The following is a 20,000-nucleotide window of genomic DNA, read 5'->3' as shown; positions in this document are numbered from 1 at the left end:
GATGGAATGCTGATGAAAAACTTTTTCCGAAGCAGCTTTACAACAACAGTAAAACAAACCCTCCAGTGAGTGAGCCAAAGGTGACTGGAACGATTCATGCTAATTAATTTAATAATCTGTTAATTAATTCTGTGTGTAAATAATGTTTAACCAATGACATTACGCATACGCCACGCATACAGGTCCTTCTCAAAAAATTAGCATATTGTGAAAAAGTTCATTATTTTCCATAATGTAATGATAAAAATTAAACTTTCATATATTTTAGATTCATTGCACACCAACTGAAATATTTCAGGTCTTTTATTGTTTTAATACTGATGATTTTGGCATACAGCTCATGAAAACCCAAAATTCCTATCTCAAAAAATTAGCATATCATGAAAAGGTTCTCTAAACGAGCTATTAACCTAATATATGAAAGTTAAATTTTTATCATTACATTATGGAAAATAATGAACTTTTTCACAATATGCTAATTTTTTGAGAAGGACCTGTATGTCCTACATCATCCGCCTGGAATGAATGTGCATACGAGATTACGGTTTATTATGTTTTAAATATTGAGATTTTTACAAAAAAGCATTGATTCGCTACAGGAGGCCTTTATTCACCCCCGGAGCTGTGTGAGGCACTTTTTTATTATGGATGGATGCGCTTTATAGGACTTCTTTTGAATTGTTGATCAGAAACACCCGCCCACTGCCATAATAATAATAATAATAAACTTTATTTTCTATAGCGCCTTTAAAAGTTACATCTCAAAGGGCTTTACAAAGGCATACAGAAAAAAAAATACATTGAATTCTTTTCTGCATCTAATTCATTGAATTATAAAGTTTGGAAGAGCCAGGACAATTTTTTTTATATAACTCCAAATGAATCCGTCTGAAAGAAGAAAGGCATATACACCTAGGATGGCTTGAGGGTGAGTAAATCATGGGCCAGTTTTCATTTCTAGGTGAACTAACCCTTTAATATCACTTGACAGGGCTAGCAATTTTGGGCCCTATGAAAGAATACATTATTCAGTTTAAGTACTGTATACTTATAAGTTATGGTTCTAATGAAGGTGAATGAGACAAACAGTTTTACTCACAGTAAAGTTTAGACTTCTGCAACTGACATTTGATACACACAACATGATTGATATGCAAAGAAAAAAAGGAGGATCTAATGGACCTCTTCTATGATAATTTTATGCTGGTTTGAATCCTTTGTAAACAACCTTAATGAAAAACTGAAACTTTTACATCATCAGTCATCAGGGATATTTGTTGTCAGATGCTAAACAAACTGGTTTTACTTCTCTTCCTGAAGGAGAAGGAAATTATGGCTTTATCTTTTGCAGTTTTCTTAACTTCAGTTCGATGTTGTTTGGCAGACCGTACTTGACCAGCTCCTGCTTGATCTGAAACACAGATGGACAAACAGAACAAATTTCCCCATGTGGTCTATTTGAACTGTATTCTGTATAAATATTCGTAGTAAGCATGACGTACTTGCTGCAAAACCAGTTCAGTGCTGCCATTCTGTGTCAGGTCTAAAAATGAGGAAAGTCTCACTCGAAATCCAACAACATTGTCTAAAGGGAAAAACACAGGGACATCTAAAATACTCATTTTTATTTGTTGACACTAACCATACAAACATTATATGGGATTGTATGAAATTTATCAAAACATTATCTATAGATAAGATTTTTACTGTTCAAGATGCTGTTTCTTGGTTCACCGTCCACCCTGAAGACCCATCGACCGAGAACATTGACATTACTGGAGTTCCTGAGGTTTGAGATGAAGCTGCCATTGATTGATTCGGGAATCACAAAGTAGTGTGTGGAGTTTACTGTGTCATAACCAACCTGAAAGTGTGCAAAAACATTATTCATATAAACATTATATATATTAGAGAACATGAACTTTTATACAGTAGTGAATAGCAACATTTTGTTCTCAATACAGAAAACAAGTTTCTTTCACCTGCACTGGATGTCCTGTTACAGCAATATCACCATAATTCATCAGAAGAAATGAAAAATTACCACCTGAAATTAAAACCACTTGAAACGATGTTTCCTGCAAAAATTGAAAGATAAAATTACTTTAAGCTTAGCAGTTTATTATTGTTTTCTCAGTTACTGTCTTTAAGGTCTACTGTATTCAGAAAATGAATCATGAACAAAGTGAAAACAGTCACATTTCAGAAGAACATCAGTCTTACTGTGTTGGTTAAATTGAAGTAAGAGACTTTATCCCATGTTGCAACAAAGACCCAAGAAGCAGTGAAGGTCAGATTTGGGAAATGTGTGTTTATATCCCGAGTGGCGCGTGTGAGAACATTTCCACTGGTGTACTGATGATATGAAACAACACCTCTCACACTGTTGTCAAGATTAGTCCAGAGACCTGCTATTATATCTTGGCTTCCTCTAGCGGGGAATGAGTAGGGAACATATGATGATGAAGGCTGGTTGAATGTGAGGTGTCCATTATTATTCACCTGAAACATGAGAAATATTGTCACTGATCATAGATGAGTTTATAAGCATTAACCACTCACATTTAGACTTAGAATGAGGATGGAATCAAATTCTTACATAAATCTGCTGGTAAGTGCGGCCAAAGAACAGAAATGGACTCAACAGCTGAATAACTGAGGAGCTTCCATCATCAACAGCAGCATTTATTGTGTCTCCAGCTGCCGAGCCGAATGGATAAAATATTTCTGGTGCTGCCAAGGGAGAAAAAAAAAAATCTGACATTATTTCTCACAGATTAATGGGGCTTGTGTTTGAATCTGGCTGTGATTAGTAGCAAAATAATGATGCCCTCTGGTGGCCAACTCATGTGGATGTTACAGCAGTAAAATAAAACAACTGAAAATTAAGGACATCTCCTTATGAAATAAAAACTTCTGAAAGTTTAGTTTTTTTTTGTTTTTGTTTTTTTGGATGAAAGTTAAAAAAGAAAAGATAATGCATATTTATTTGCCTTCTTTGCTCATAAATACTAAGGGTGCCAATATTCATGCCCAGGATTGTATAAAGTGAGATAATCCACAGTCATGTATTAGGTTACATGATTTTAATGTGCTTCATGTCATGCATTAAAGCTGTGTACACCTATGGATTATCCCTTATGTTATACCAGAGATGTTCACAAGTCTTTAACTTGGAGTCCGAGTCAAGTCTGAAGTCTTTATCGCTGGAGTCTGATTCAAGTCTCGAGTCTTTGATTACGAGTCTGAGTCGAGTCTCAAGTCATTTAATGGCTCGCTAAAAAAAATCACATTTAGAATCCTCATGTATTGAAATCTTCCTATTTACGAAGCTGTTTTATAGGCTATAGACAAAATCTATGATCTGCTTTGTAAAACAAAGAGGTGATAAGATGTAAGTACATCCAGTCTGTTATTTATAGGCTATGTTTTAATCCATTACCATGTTCAGAACAGTTCTTCTGTAAACAAATTCTATAATAAGAGTCCGATCTACCATGACACATAAGGAAATATATGACACAGATATAACAAAACCATAAAAATTTAGTATTTCTTTATGATATAAGTCAGGGGTATTCAATTAAAGTTCCAAGAGGTGAGGACTCTTTATTTTCTTCCAAGCAGAGGTCCGGAAAAAACACAAAACAAAACAAAACAAAACAAAACAAAACAAAACAAAACAAAACAAAACAAAACAAAACAAAACAAAACAGATACATGCAAGCCCATGTTACAGAAAAAGTACTGTTTCTGTTCAGGGTTTTCCTCTTGAAATCTAGACTGTTTTAATATTTTACTTAAAAGCAGTATCTACTAAAAACATCATAGCTAAAATAATCAAAACTTTCTCATCTTAAGCAGAGAAAGAAAGTTTAAGTTCTATCCTAGCCAATTAACAATTTTCCCAATTATAATCACATGATTCTTTTGAAATGTTTTTAGCCTACAGATTAACTCCCTGGGGTTGACAGTCACGCCGTAATATGTAGATCAGAAATGTCTTGTTACATCTGGTTTGAACAGTCATGGATAGTTATAGTCATGGATAGTTATAGATAGATAAATAGATAGTTTGGTAAGCCCATATTTATAATATATTATAAGGGTATTCTTAAGGCATTATAATGAATGCATAATGCATTATAAAAAAAAAAACATTATAATGGTATTTGAACTCATGAATAATTATAACAACAATTATAATACATCATAATACTTACATACAGTATTTGTGGTTATAACTTTTAAGAGTATGATTATTTATGACACACAATAAACATCATATTATATCGACTTCATTTACAGTATAATGGACTGTATCATATCTTGACAATGTTTATTTAAGATCTACACAGTATCTTACAGAATGTTGAGTGTTATTTAAGTGTTTCCCGTGAGGCTAATATTGTTTAATTGATGTGAACTTAATATTGCACTGTTTTATATGGTTACATTTTATTTTGATGGTCCCCTTAGTCTATTGACTATAAGCAACTATGCAACTACTGTACGTCAACTAACTCTCATTTAGAGTATTAGTAGGCTTAGGTTAAGGTTAGGGGGTACGAGAATGTTGACGTACTTGCAAAGTTGCTTATAATCAATATGTCTGTAAACGGACCATCAAAATAAAGTGTTAGCACATATGAGTAACATATTGCAGTTACTTATCAACAGCTGTCTAAAGAGTACCATCAAAATAATCAAACCGATATTACAATAAAATTAAAGCAAATGTTTTATATTAAACATTCATCTGATCTGATATCTAATCTTATGGCTTTTTGAGAAAAAATATAATAATAATGATAATAATAATAAATATAGCTGCAAGCAGCAATTGCGGGGCCAAGCACTCCAGTGGCAAATTGAGGAGCTAAGCATGGCATGGAGCATCACACCAAATGCAACAATGAGCAATTACAGCAATTTTAGGATGATTGTAATTGAAATGGCGGAAAAGTCATAAATACAAGAACTAGTAATATGATTAAATGGCTTATCACTTTTTACCAACAGGTGGCGCTGTAATCAAATCATTTTGGTGTGTTCTGAGTGAGGTGACAATGGCACACACAAAGTTTGGTGTCAGTATGCCAAAGCATTGCAGCGATACAGGCTGAAATGTCATTTTGGCATCATGCCTGATATTTGTCGCTGTGGTATGCGAAAACGGTTTTGTCTATCGATACAAAATCCATAACATTTTGTCAGCACAGTCTGAAGATCATGTGATTCAATTTTGGTGAAAATCGGACCAACGGTTGATGAGGAGTTCGAATAAAAGTAAGTTTTCAACATAAATCAAAATGGCGGACAGGAAGTTCAGCATATTCTGGCATATTTGGTATCTATGTTGTCGGCATAAGCCAAGGAATATTTTGAGACCAGTTTTATTGCAATAGGCTAATGCAATAAAAAGTTATAAGCATTTTTATAAATGTAATTATTAATGGTTTATGAATGGTTTATTATTCTTGTCCAATAGGAGGCGCTGTTACCAAATTAATGTGGCGTGGTCAGTGTGAGGTGACAATGGCACATACAAAGTTTGGTGCAAATATGTCAAAGTTTTGCCGAGATACAGCCTCAGATGTATTTTGGCATCTTACGAACAAATTCTTTGATGCGCTAAACGAAAACCGTTTCGTATATCAACACGAATTCCATAACTTTTTATCAGCTTGGTCTGAAGATGATCCGAACCAAATTTGGTGAAAATCGGACTAACGGTCTAGGAGGAGTTCGAAAAAGTAGGTTTTCAACTTTAATCAAAATGGCGAACAGGAAGTATGGCCAATTTTGGCATAATTGGTATCGATGTTCTCGGCATGACCAAAAGAATATAGCAAGATGACTTTCATTTCAATAGTCTAATATTTTCAAAAGTTATTAGCATATATTAGATATTTCATTATAACTTTTGACCACAAGGTGGCGCTGCGACCAAACTTTTTGAGTAGCTTCAGGGCATGGAGTCAAACATTTTTGTAATTATTTTCATAATGATACGATAATGCGTTAAAAAAATACAGCATTTTAAAACATAATTCAAAATGGCCGACACCTAAAATGGCTGACACATGAAAATTGGATATCATTCGACTTGGCATGACCCACCGAATCTAAAGAGACCAGTTTTGTGATTTTTGGTCAAAACATTCAGAAGTTATAAGCAAAAATATGCATTTTTCATATCTCCTGACCACTAGGTGGCGCTGCGTCGAAACACTGCAGGTAGTCTCAGGTCGTGCTTGTTATAACACACACCAAGTTTGGTCTCAATATGCCAAACTGTTGCGGAGTTATAGCCTCACAAGCATTTTTGCGTGCTTTTCGTAGAATTTTTTCGCGTGGTAGTCGAGAACGGTTGGACGAATCAACTTGAATTCCATAACTTTTTGTCGGCATTGTCAGAAGATGAACTGAGCCAATTTTCGTGAAAATCGAACTAACCGTCTAGGACGATTCAACAATTGAAAATAGCGAAAAAACTAAACCTTGCGATTTTTGAATTTCGGGGTTCATTCGACTTGGCCTGAGCCAAGGATTCAGAGGAAAAAATTTTGTGGCTTACGGTTCAAAAGTTATTAGCATAAAAATTTTGAAACTTTGGACAAGTGGTGGCGCTAGAGAGTTGGAGTTAGAGACTTCAAATTTGCTATAGTTAATGTTGGGACTGTCCTCTATCAGGGTGCCAAATTATACAACTTTCCCGCAATCGGTTCTATGGGCTGCCATAGACTTGCGGCGGAAGAAGAAGAAGAATAATAATAACGCCAACGGTTTCAATAGGTGCCTACGCACCTTCGGTGCTTGGCCCCTAATAATTACTTATAAGTAATCTTTGTCTGCCTTAAGTAAAGCAGCATAAGAAAGTTGGCAAGATATGAGACTTATAATACATTATAACTATGAGAAATATAATCCATTGTAACTTACTGTAAGTGGATGCAGCATTTTCATTGTGTGCTATAAATCATACTCTTAAAAGCTATAACCACAAATAAGTAAATATTCTAATACATTAAAACTGTTCTTAAGAATGAGAACAGAGATGATACAACATATTATATGTTTTCTTTTTTTTATATATATATATAATGCATTATGCATTCATTTTAATGCCTTAAGAATAACCTTATAATTTATTATAAATACGGGCTTCACAGAAACTGTTACCAGAAAAATAACCACATTTGCAGCATTGTTGTTTTCTGCTGTGTTTTAGTGAAAAGTAATCTATAATTTTGCTGCTCACCGTGTTTCTGTTGTTAAAATAACCAGTTGTTAAAATAACATTAAATAACATTTTAATGTTAAATTGGTGCTGTTACGGCTCACAGTCCGGATGGATGCCAGGGTGTGGATGCGATCTGTCTTTTGAAAATCAGTTATAGAAGTATTTAAGGATCAAAGACTCCAGATGCTTTTAAATTATTCACGAGTCGTTCTCCTCGAGTCGAGTCAAGTCTGAAGTCTATAAAAATGAAAAAGAAAAAAAAAACCTGGAGTGCCCATCTCTGTCTTAAACAAATAGAATTGAATAGACTTGTCAAGTATTAACGTTGGTGTCCTATTCTGCCTATTAAAGCCATGCTGTATGAACAGGAAATTTGAGACTCACACCTGTAGCCTAACTGAATATTCCCAATAGTGCTGTATGTTCACCTGAGGGATTAGGAACAGAGACCTGCACTCCAGCGGGAGAAAGGATCACACAAAACTACAAAACCAACCAAAGGAAAATGTGATATTTGGAAATGTTTTTCAGTAGTATGTAACAGTGAGGAAAAGCACCTTCCTTTTGCAGAGCTGACAAATGCAGCCAGATACTCACATTCAACAGGCAAAGGTCTGAAGTTTCATGCATTTGAAGTGTCATGAAAGGTCAAAGTAATTATATTCATTAAAATGATACCTATTTTGTGTTATTCCATTCAGTGGTTGCTTAGTAATTTGATTATGAATTTTTTCGTAAGCGGCAATATGAAAGACTGGTGGAGTGCATGCCAAGAATCATGAAAGTTATGAATGAAAATCAGGGTTATTCCACCAAATAGTGCTTTCTTCCTAAGTGAAATTTATGGTTGTGGTTGTCTCTGACATGACAAGCAGACAAAAATAAAAAATAAAAATGATAATATTAATATTACACAAAATAGTAATTTCTTAAATAAACATTTATTTTGCTGACTGAATGAATATCATTTACTTTTTCATTCGAAACTTGCTCAACTTGTATTTACTGCTCTAAAAGTTGTAGGCTGGAAAACCTACAATTTTTACAACACATGTATTACCAGGCAGTGTAGTTTCAGCTGTAGTTTCTGTGGTTGTGCTAGTCTCTGGCATTACAGTAGTAGAGGTGATGTTTATGTTCCTTGCATCTGAAAAAAAAAAATATATATATATTACATGAAAACAATAATCTCTTACAAAAACTGAGAGCACATGTCAATATATTTACCAGCACAGTATGCCAAACTGCAGGCACTTGGTCTCACAAACTCATAGACATAATACCCTCCTGGACAGGCTTTGACTTTAATGGGATTGGATTGGAAATAGCAACAGTTATTCATCCAGTGACCGCAGACATCTCGAGTGACCACTCCATCCTCAACTGTTGGATGTCCTCTCATCAGCCACAGTGGAGCATGAGTGCCACAACTCAACATATCAACACATGTGTCTGGCATCTGAACGCTCTGACCCTGAATGTAGAGACGGTACCAGCCGTTCCAGTTGACCCAATAGTCACACATTATTTGAGAGGAATGTTGATTGTTGGTTCTTCTCCACAGATCATCCAGGGCAGTGTAGTTGTAGCAGGGGTCAACAGGGGGAGCTGTTGTTAAGAAATATTAGAAAAATAAATGTTTCGAACTGAATGAACATTATAGTTTTTTGAACAACATAAGTACTGGTATGAAATCTCTAGAACAGTCTTCACTTAATTTCTCTGTTACACTTGTGTTTAAAGTTATTCAAAGTTGAAAACAGTTTTTCTTGAGTTCGAACATCTACTTTTCTGCTGAAACAAATGGCTGCCATGAGTCCTTTTGCAACTGAATAGCTTGACTTTGAGAAGAACTGTTTAAAAACACATTTTACCTCTTACTTAAAATTATTGTTTTGCATTTGGTCTGCACATAAAACACTGATTAAATTGTATCTTCTTTGTGCCAAATTATTTTATATCAAACACTGTAAAATTGTATAAATGAATAAATAATTGTTCTTAGTTTTGACTCTGACTTTTATCTGTTTTAAGTGTTTTTATTTTGATCTCTTTTAATTTTTATTAATTACCTGCCTGTAATTTTTGGGTCTGGGATCAGTTTGAGGTTATAAAAGGAGTCTACAGAGGTCTGAGAAACAGTGATGGTTTAGTTTTTAGTGTTAATAAAAATGCACTTCAGTTAAGTTCTTCATTATGATTAACCATCTGTTACACTGCCTTTTTAAATAAACAGAGTTAGAGAATAAACAAAATCAGTCGCATAAAGATCGAGTGTTTAGGCATCTGTTGTCCTTTCCCTCTTATCTGTCTTGCATACTGATTTTTACTACTTTACCTATGATTGTGCTACACTCTTTTGTAATGGGACAGAAATAGACATTTTAAGAGACTATGTGTAATAAAAATAAATATAAAAAATATATTCTTGAGTTTTTAAAAGAAAACGACAATACTTTACCAGTGGTTGTGATTGGTGGAGTAATGAATTCTATGGGTGGGATTGTCTCTGTTGTTGTAGACACTGATGGGGTGGACTGGTTTGAGGCTTCTGGTACTAAGAACATTTTTTATATCAGTATCAAACATTTTTAAACATAACCTAGAAAAGTACATTTAATTACATATGAGTAAATACTCACCTGCACAGTAAGCACCACAAACAATTGGTTTGACAAACTCATAAACATAGTAATTTCCAGGACAGGCTTTGACTCTTATAGGGTGGGATCTGTAATCACAGCAGCCACCCACTGAGAAACAGACCTGACGGGTGACCACTCCATCTTCCAGCTGTGGATGAGTGCCGTTGAGTGATAGTGGGTAATAAGTGCCACACATGCCATTATTAACACATGATTCTGGCATCTGAGTATTTTGACCATTGTAGAACATCCTGTACCAGCCATTCCACTCCACATTATAATCACACATGTAATTGTTATTATAGACAAAGTAATCAGTGGCTCTCCAAGGCTCATCCAGACTGGTGTAGTTGTAGCAGGGGTCAACACTTGGGGTGGTTAACAATACTGTTATTAAAAAGTAGAAAGTGAGCATTACATACTGCATATTAAATCTATTCAAGATAATAATATAAATACAAACCAGTACAATTTGTGATAAACATGTCAAATAAAAAGATAAATCAACATACCTGCACAATACACTGGTAATGGGATTGAAAGAGTTGGTCTGGTAAATTTGTAGACATAATAATCTCCAGGACAAGCTTTAACTTGGATTGGTTCAGATCTGTAGTAACTGCACTGATGATAGCGAGAGCCGTAAATTTCACGAGTAACAACTCCATCTTCTAGACGCGGATGAGAGCCACCAAGATACAGAGCACTATAACCTCCACATGACATGTAATAAAAACACCACTCAGGCATCTGAGCACTTGATCCATCAATGAAGAGTCGATACCAGCCATCCCATTCTACACGAGTGTCATCAAGTCCATTTGCAGAGCCAAACCAAAACCAGTAATTGAGTGTGCTTCTCCGGTAGTTGTCGAGTATGTTGTAGTTATTGCACGGGTCATAATCTGTGTTAGTGAGAAACCACAACAGACCAGTTATATTTCAATGAGCAACTTCACAAGTGCAAATCTGAACTAATCAAACACATTTAATCAAACACATTGAGATTTAAATGTCATTGCCAATATACTGTACATACATACATACATACATCAGTGGTGGAAAGAGTACTGAAAATCTTTACTTAAGTAGAAGCTACTTTACTTGAGTACAAGTAAAAGTACTGAAAAATAATATAACTCAAGTAAGAGTAAATAAGTATTTTGCTGAAAAACTACTGAAGTTACTGCGTTACAAAGTACTTTCATTTTATTTTTCTATTTTTACCCAAAATGAGTTGATGTGAGCATTATGGAGCATTAAACATTCTCATGTAATGTCTGTTTCACAAGTGAGACTCATAGATGCATCAGATATCACCACAGCTGAATAACATGCAGATGTTTTGACTGATGAAATATTAAGACAATAAACACACAATTCCAATGATATATCTGTGTTTGTCTGTGTTCTTTAAACCATTTCAGGTATTTTCATATGAATGATGCATATGTATAATGCAATGCTAATCGAACATAACCTGTATCACAGCATAGAATTTTATAAAATAATATATTTTCTGTCTCATTCTGTGAATAGAATTTGATAAAATAATATATTTTCTGTTATCTCAAACATAACTGATGTTATATAGTGATTTTGGACCAAAACATGATATTAAATTAATAAATTGTCATGTAATTGACCATTTAAATTGCCAGTAAAAAATTAATGTGGGGTATGTGTAAGGTTGGGCATCGTTTGAATTGTAATGATTCCGATTCCGATTCTGCATATTGATTCAGATTCTTAATGATTCCTACTTTTGATTCCAAAAAATAAAATAATAATAATAATAATAATAATAAAAATCATCCACATTTATTCTAAGTCTTATTGCAAAACATTTCATTGTAGCTGAATTCATTCACATTTATTTTAAGTCTTTTTGAAAAGAAGTTTTTTGTTGTTTTATAATTTGATTTGCAAAATGTTGATTGAACTAGCCTAACTAATCGAAACTTCAAGCATTATTAGAGAGAGAGAGAGAGAGAGAGAGAGAGAGAGGTTACATGAATTAATTCAAATGTAACTTACTCAAGGTAATGCTGGATCCAGTAATTATATTTGGACTTACGGTGGAAATCGGCCGTGAAATGGTGCTGACATCTGAAAAGGAGGACATCTGAGACATGATTGAAGTAATTTTAAAACTTTTGAAAGGCTTCGTTAAAAAAGAGTGAAGAGAAAAAACACATTACCTGTGCAGTATCCTGAACAAACAAATTGTGGATTTACAAGTTCATAGACAAAGTAATTTCCTGGACACGCTTTCACTCTGATGGGGTTTGTTTTGTAATAACAGCAGTCACCCAAATAAGACCCTCCACAGACCTCTCTGGTCACCACTCCATCCTCTATCTGAGGGTGAGAACCGTTGAGCCACAGACTGATGTCTGTGTTACAGCTGTATGAACTAACACAGGTCTCTGGCATCTGGATGTTCATGCCATAGTAGAAAAGCCGGTACCAGCCATTCCAGGAGAAAGAGTCACAAATCCAGTCTCCACTTTCATTGTTGGCTCTCCAGGGACGATCCAGAGACTCATAGTTGTAGCAGGGATCACTGTTAATGCTTTGGAAAGCAACTGTCATGGAGATTGAAAAAGTTCTGTTAAAATACTGAGACCCACTTTATATTAAGGCAGTGGCTATTTGCACTAAGTGTAAATAGTGATAGATGCTATTTACACTAAGTGAAAATAGCAGTATTTTTAACAATATGCTATTTACACTAAGTGCAGTTAGCGATAGATTTTATTTACACTATGTTAAAATAGCAGGATTTTCTGCTATTTATTCTACTAATTGCAAATAGGGGCAATTGTACACAGAATATCTTGGATTACAATTTGCAACTAGACATCTGTACTGTTACTTCCTCTACAGTCAAAAATCTGGGTGTTATATTAGAGAGCAACTGGTCTTTTGAAAATCATATTTCCCATGTTACAAAAACAGCATTCTTCCATCTTAGAAACATTACCAAGCTACGAAACATGTTACCTGTTTCTGATGCAGAAAAGATAGTTCATGCGTTCATGACCTCTAGACTGGACTATTGTAATGCACTGCTAGCTGGTTGTGCTGTATCCTCAATAAACAAGCTACAGGTAGGCAAGGCAAGGCAAGTTTATTTATATAGCACATTTCGTACACAATGGTAATTCAAAGTGCTTTACATAAAAGAAAGTAAAATAATCATGAAGAAAAATAATTTAAAGAACAAAGAAAAAACAAAATTTTAAAACTATGAAAATTATTTAAAAATTGACTTATTTAAAATGAATTTAAAACAGTTAAAATAGAAAATGAGTTTACATAAAATACAGTGAATACGTAAGATACAGTGCAATCAGTTCGGACACTGCACAGTGCTCATTCAATAAATGCACAGCTAAACAGATGAGTTTTGAGTCTAGATTTAAATGTGATTAATGTTTTAGCACATCTGATCTCTTCTGGAAGCTGATTCCAACTGCGGGCGGCATAGTAACTAAAGGCGGACTCCCCTTGTTTTGTGTGAACCCTTGGTATTTCTAACTGACTCGATCCTAATGATCTGAGTGGTCTATAAGATTTATATTCAGTGAACATATCTGTAATATATTTGGTTCTTTCTCATTATTTGACTTAGTGGGAGCATATACACTCACCTAAAGGATTATTAGGAACACCTGTTCAATTTCTCATTAATGCAATTATCTAATCAACCAATCCCATGGCAGTTGCTTCAATGCATTTAGGGGTGTGGTCCTGGTCAAGACAATCTCCTGAACTCCAAACTGAATGTCAGAATGGGAAAGAAAGGTGATTTAAGCAATTTTGAGCGTGGCATGGTTGTTGGTGCCAGCTGCTCAGTTACTGGGATTTTCACGCACAACCATTTCTAGGGTTTACAAAGAATGGTGTGAAAAGGGAAAAACATCCAGTATGCGGCAGTCCTGTGGGCGAAAATGCCTTGTTGATGCTAGAGGTCAGAGGAGAATGGGCTGACTGATTTAAGCTGATAGAAGAGCAACTTTGATTGAAATAACCACTCGTTACAACCGAGGTATGCAGCAAAGCATTTGTAAAGCCACAACACGCACAACCTTGTGGCGGATGGGCTACAACAGCAGAAGACCCCACCGGGTACCACTCATCTCCACTACAAATAGGAAAAAGAGGCTACAATTTGCACGAGCTCACCAAAATTGGACAGTTGAAGACTGGAAATATGTTGCCTGGTCTGATGAGTCTCGTTTTCTGTTGAGACATTCAGATGGTAGAGTCAGAATTTGGCGTAAACAGAATGAGAACATGGATCCATCATGCCTTGTTACCACTGTGCCAGCTGGTGGTGGTGGTGTAATGGTGTGGGGGATGTTTTCTTGGCACACTTTAGGCCCCTTAGTGCCAATTGGGCATCGTTTAAATGCCACGGCCTACCTGAGCATTGTTTCTGACCATGTCCATCCCTTTATGACCACCATGTACCCATCCTCTGATGGCTACTTCCAGCAGGATAATGCACCATGTCACAAAGCTCGAATCATTTCAAATTGGTTTCTTGAACATGACAATGAGTTCACTTTACTCAAATGGCCTCCACAGTCGCCAGATCTCAACCCAATAGAGCATCTTTGGGATGTGGTGGAACGGGAGCTTCGTGCCCTGGATGTGCATCCCACAAATCTCCATCAACTGCAGGATGCTATCCTATCAATATGGGCCAACATTTCTAAAGAATGCTTTCAGCACCTTGTTGAATCAATGCCACGTAGAATTAAGGCAGTTCTGAAGGCGAAGGCGTCAAACACAGTATTAGTATGGTGTTCCTAATAATCCTTTAGGTGAGTGTACAGTCCAAGTATAGCAGAGGCTAGAGTCCTTACCAGGTCAAGAAAATATGATCATATTACCCCAATACTACAGTCTCTGCACTGGTTACCTATTAAGTTCCGTATCAGTTACAAAATATTATTACTTACTACAACAAGGCCCTTAAAGGAGACATATTATGCCCCTTTTTACAATATGTAATATAAGTCTCTGGTGTCCCCATAATGTGTCTGTGAAGTTTCAGCTCAAAATACTCCACAGATAATTTATTATATCATTTTGAAAACGCCTATTTTGAGTGGAAGCAGAAACATGCTGTTTTTCAGTCCTGTGTCTTTAAATGTGTTACGAATGGATTCATGTGTTGCTAGGGAAAAAGCATATTATTCGTAGTGTGCGCGTGCATAGGTCTTTTCCTGTGTTTTTCTTTGTCTCTCCCTCTTTCACTGATTACAGGTGGAGCTGATTAGGAGGCCTGAGCTGGTTGGTGACGGGAAGGATTCTGGTGGAAGGAATCGTTGGCTCCCCGCTCTCCTGTTGTTTTCGTTGTTAACACTGTTGTTCCCGTTGTGTAACGTGTGTTGGCGAAAGGATCGCTAACTTAGACATTTGTTGTCAATCACTGAATTAAGTAACAGTTTAGTTGTATCTTATGTTTATTATGTTTGGTTGCTTACTTCCTGGACCTTGGTTAAGTGGAGCCTGGTAGGGGGGTGGGTGCCTGTTTTTTTTTGTTTTTTCGTTTTGTTCATTTTCTCCTGTTTGTTAGCAGGGAGGTAAGAACTTTTATTTTGTTATCTGATTTCTAGGTTAGTTTGTGTGGTAGTAGTTTTGTTTGTTGTAATTTACTTTGGCAATTTGCCCCTTCTGAAGTTAAGATGCTGCTTTGTTTTTCCTTTATTTAATAAACCTTAATTTGCAAAAACTGTTTGTACTTAAAGTTTGTGCATTGATTATTTCACTGCTTAAGTACCTATTAACAGTTATTAAATAATATGGCCATATATTAGCACATTTGTGATTATTTGTGGCTTCGTGCCGATGGTTGAATCACTCTAATATAGCTTTATATTATTATTGCCTATATACTGTAGCTTATTTTATTATTATAAATTATTTCACAAACACATGGGCCTGATTTGCTCATGCAAAACAATAATCCTCCTGATTGTAACACAGTACATTGGTCATAATGTTTATAGTAGTTTCTGTGGTTGTGGTTTCAGTTGTGGTTGTCTCTGGCATGACAGTAGTAGTGGTAGTGCTTATGTTGCTTGCATCTGAATTATAAATATTACAATAAAGCAACAATCTCTTTCATAAACGAATGTGACAGGTTAAGTGTTTTTAATATTTGTTTGTTCTTTTTATTTTTTTTTCCATTTTAATGGTTGTGTACATTTTAAAATGGGGAGACATTTTTATTTTTTTGGTTTTGTTTGCTGACATTTAGCATACCTGTGCGGCGCAATTACTGAGGTGTGTTAGTGGCTTTATAAAAAGCGAGTCTAAGTGTGGTATTTTGATTCTTCTGTGTGTATGTTTTGTGGGCAGAAAAGGTCTTTGGGCTTATTTCCTGTCGCTTTCCCCTGGTGAGTCCGCTGATTTATTGTTTGTTTTTTTTCCTCCAGTTGCAGATTAGTCTAAATATGTGTTTGTTATTAGGATGTGTGTGCATGAAGGGCGAGCACAGGTAGCATAAAGTTACAGTAGTCTAAGAATCTCGCTTGGTGGGAGGTAAGGAACTTTTATTGTGAGAAGGGGGAAATCATTTGGAACTGTGGCACTATTCATGTTTAATATTTTTTTTTTTATTATTATATTTGTATTTCAGGTGCGGCCTAAGGGCGCTAACTGCTGTTTCATCAACTGTTTTATCAACTTGTTTCACTGATTTGTTCCATTGACCTGTTTCATAGACCTGGTACATATACCTGTTTCATGTGGTTTTCACCGTCCTGGGTACGACCAACTGTGTGGACGTCGATTTACAGTGTTATTTAGACTATTCTGCCCAACTGATCTGAACGATATGTTTGAGAAGCCGCGGGACGATTTTTAAATCTTGTTGGTGGTTTTTGTTATTTTTTTTGTATTTTTTTTTTTTTTTTTTACTGTGTATATCCACATGTGAACATCTGACGAAATGTGATTTATTGAGGTTTAACAGAAGGGGAGAGTGGATTTGTCTTGTTTTGTTTATCACTTGCTTTAAGAATTGTGGTGCACTGATTTGTTGTGTGGGATGTCCCTTCTGTTACAGTTGGATTTATTATAGTCTCTTGACTGTGGGTAAATAATTGGTAAACTGTTGAACAGGTTTTATTTTTATTTTAATGTTTTAGGGTTAATCATCCCCTTTTTTTTTTTTTTTTGTGAAATTTGTATTTTGGAAAGTCACGTCTCACTCTTTAACACCATCCGGACCGGCAGGGTCCTTCATATTACTGTAATTCCTTTTGGGTGTGTTTTGTTTTTTAAACTTTTAGTCAAGGGTTACACAACAGATACATTTTTTTCTATTTAATTGGTACTAGTATCTAATGAATTTGCACTCGTATATAATAAAGTAGGGTTACACTTTATTTTAAGGTGTCCTTGTTACAGTGTAATTATATATATTTAAAGCTGCAGTCCGTAATATTACTGTGTTCAGAATTTCTATAAGCGAGTATCCCATGAATCCATTTTCCAAACAGTGTTTTTGGCTTTTCCTGAATCACTACGGTACGCCAATAATAAGTGTTTATATTTGGACTTTTTAGACTGGTTCGGGTAGGTACCGCTGCGGAGTAGACCAGTACCTGCATGATTCGCCACAGACATAAACATAGAGTGTCTCCGGCAACAATGTTCTTCCGCAAGACGCACACAGTTCTGTTTATTAACAACTAGAGTGCCAAAAGTTACGGACTGCAGCTTTAAGTACTAAATAATATTGATTAACTACATGTACTTTCTATATAGGGTTTGGCTTAGGGTTACTTGCATATAATTAATTGTTATAGTAAGTACATGTAACGTGTAACAAGGACACCTTAAAATAGTGTTACCATAAGTAGTATTTTAAAAAGGTATAGTCACTACTGGAATAAATACAGTCAAAACAGAACAGTTGATGTCTGGATGACAGATCCACTATAGAAGGCAAAGGCAAAAAATTTAAATGTGTTACTACTAACAACAACAAAATAGTTACTTAGTCACCAATAAATAAATACTAGTATCTATTTAATAGCAGCTATTATATAACCATAAGTATTTAATAGCTACTATTAGCTAATGAATAAGTACTAGTATCTTTTTAAATATGTACTAGCACTTAAAGAATAGCCAACAAATAAGTATAGCAAATAGATACTAGTATTAAGAAATAGAACATGTTTAATATTAACTCTAGTTGGGGTTGCTGTTTCTGTTTTGACAGCCAGGATGTAGCAGAGAGCAGTCAAACAGGGGGACAAAGTTTGAAAGACCATTTCCACACCATGTGTCTCAAGTTTCTGTGGACAACAAAAACAGATGCCTTTTGCCTTTAGATAAAACAATACTTCTTGTGCAGAACAGAAGGGTTAACATTTACAATGTGCAGGAACTGCTTTTTCTCTCTTATTCTTATCAATGTGTGAATGACAGTAAATTCCTTTAGACTCACATGAAAAACAAGTTTTGTCATGTAGCTGAACCTTCACATACTTCACAAACAGTTCCATTACACAAAATGGAACAAATCCTCTCCATATCTATTTACAGATCTGTATATGCTTGATTAGCTGTTTGTGACACAATAATTATGCATTCTTTTAAATTAAGGTATAGAGGAAGGCATTCGTGACAGTTAAATTTTACACAATGTTTGGACTTATGTGTTCAGCACAATGTCTGGGTTAATCTGGAATTTGTTGAAAAGTGAAACATGTATATGAAAAAGCTTAAAGTGTCATGAAATCCCCCTGTTTTAGTACAGGTCTGTCGTACTGTAGGAGCCAAAATGTGTGTAAAAAGGTGATGTGTTATTCTCATTTTGCCCACTGAGTGGCGATGTGAACATTCCAGAGATTTCAGTGTATATAGGTAGCCTTCCCACTGCTGTAGGTGGGTGTTTGACCCGGAAGAGCAAAAGGTTTTTGACCGCAACAGCCCGAAAGATGATAAACGTTTGTAAGACTCTCTTTTAGTGTATGTATTGTATACTAAATTGGACATTATGCATTAGTGGTTTTTGGAGCCAATAAATTGTGTATGGGGATGAAGACAGAAGAATGGTCTTCTTGTTTCTAATGAAGGAAGTAAACAACGTACATCAAAGTAAGAAAGCGAGTCAACCTAGTTACTCCGGGAACAAACAACTCAGTAGCTTAAAGTAGGCCTATTAGATTTTGCTCCTACACATACCTCAGATAAAAAATACAAAAAAGACTCAAGAAAGCTTTGGAAAAGTGGGAGCGTAGAGGGTGGGAAGTGGGGAGATCTACAGCACACACATATTATACAGAGTAATGAATATTAAAATATCAGTGGATAAACTACAGTTGGGTTCTTTTTGCTGTATTTTAAAAATATGACAACAAACTTCCCAGCGCTTTATTATTAGAGATTACTAACAACAATCATGAGCAAATCAAACAGGTTTTGATAAACCATTCTTAAGATATATCATCGAATTAATATTTTATCAGTTATTGGTCTGTATGAAAAATGAGGAAGAACACTTACCAGCACTAAAGCTTACAGACTCTAATCAAATTACATATTTTGGTTTAATGCCCTTAAGCAGGGAGACTACATGCATATTTACAGTACATTTCTTTTCATTCTGTTTTTTAAATTTCTGGTTACTTTCTGATTATCTTTTTTTTTTCTGTGTAACTGAATAATCAGATGTACAGCTGTTGCAGCACTATGATCTGCACAACATACATTTAATTTGTCAAAGATGAGTTGGAATGTTAGAGTTGGAACTGAAAAACAAATGTGTGGCATCTGGACAGATTACATTTTTCAACTTTAAACCAGCCAATATTGCAGCAAGGTGAAGAAAATATTTATTTAAATAATATTTATCTAAAACAATTTTTTATTTTCAATTTAGGAGTTTTTTTTTATTGAGTTTGTTGTTGTTTAAGTACATTATGTTAAATAAGTTTCAATACAATACAAATAATAAAATTAAAAGTGAAAAAAAAAAAAATGTGTTGGACTGAACGTATGAACTTTCGTATCGATATCACTAAATTACTCCTATTAAATTTATTTTATTTTTATGTAAAGCTAAGGATGGAAAT

At 35.1% G+C, this 20,000-nt stretch overlaps 1 protein-coding gene across 2 annotated transcripts in view; it reads right to left on the bottom strand.

Annotated features, from left to right (window-relative positions):
• Positions 1 to 681: 681 nt before the first annotated feature.
• LOC109046235 overlaps positions 682 to 20,000 on the bottom strand; it is a 19,453-nt gene continuing 134 nt past the window's right edge. The window contains exons 2-14 of one of the 2 annotated variants that reach the window (XM_042768130.1): positions 12,093 to 12,479; positions 11,929 to 12,000; positions 10,404 to 10,796; positions 9,889 to 10,278; positions 9,708 to 9,803; positions 8,474 to 8,854; positions 8,307 to 8,393; positions 2,600 to 2,733; positions 2,224 to 2,502; positions 1,983 to 2,078; positions 1,708 to 1,864; positions 1,503 to 1,585; positions 682 to 1,411 (exon numbers count right to left, since the gene is read on the bottom strand). In XM_042768130.1, the coding sequence (XP_042624064.1) occupies positions 1,331 to 1,411; positions 1,503 to 1,585; positions 1,708 to 1,864; positions 1,983 to 2,078; positions 2,224 to 2,502; positions 2,600 to 2,733; positions 8,307 to 8,393; positions 8,474 to 8,854; positions 9,708 to 9,803; positions 9,889 to 10,278; positions 10,404 to 10,796; positions 11,929 to 12,000; positions 12,093 to 12,339 (2,496 nt within the window). In that variant the 5' untranslated portion in view covers positions 12,340 to 12,479 and the 3' untranslated portion in view covers positions 682 to 1,330. The remainder of the gene's footprint in view (positions 1,412 to 1,502; positions 1,586 to 1,707; positions 1,865 to 1,982; positions 2,079 to 2,223; positions 2,503 to 2,599; positions 2,734 to 8,306; positions 8,394 to 8,473; positions 8,855 to 9,707; positions 9,804 to 9,888; positions 10,279 to 10,403; positions 10,797 to 11,928; positions 12,001 to 12,092; positions 12,480 to 20,000) is intronic. The other variant, XM_042768131.1, reaches the window with a different exon arrangement.

Source organism: Cyprinus carpio, chromosome A12 (genome assembly GCF_018340385.1).
Source record: "Cyprinus carpio isolate SPL01 chromosome A12, ASM1834038v1, whole genome shotgun sequence".
NCBI classification, from domain to species: Eukaryota; Metazoa; Chordata; class Actinopteri; order Cypriniformes; family Cyprinidae; genus Cyprinus; species Cyprinus carpio.
This window is presented reverse-complemented; position numbering and strand designations above follow the sequence as displayed.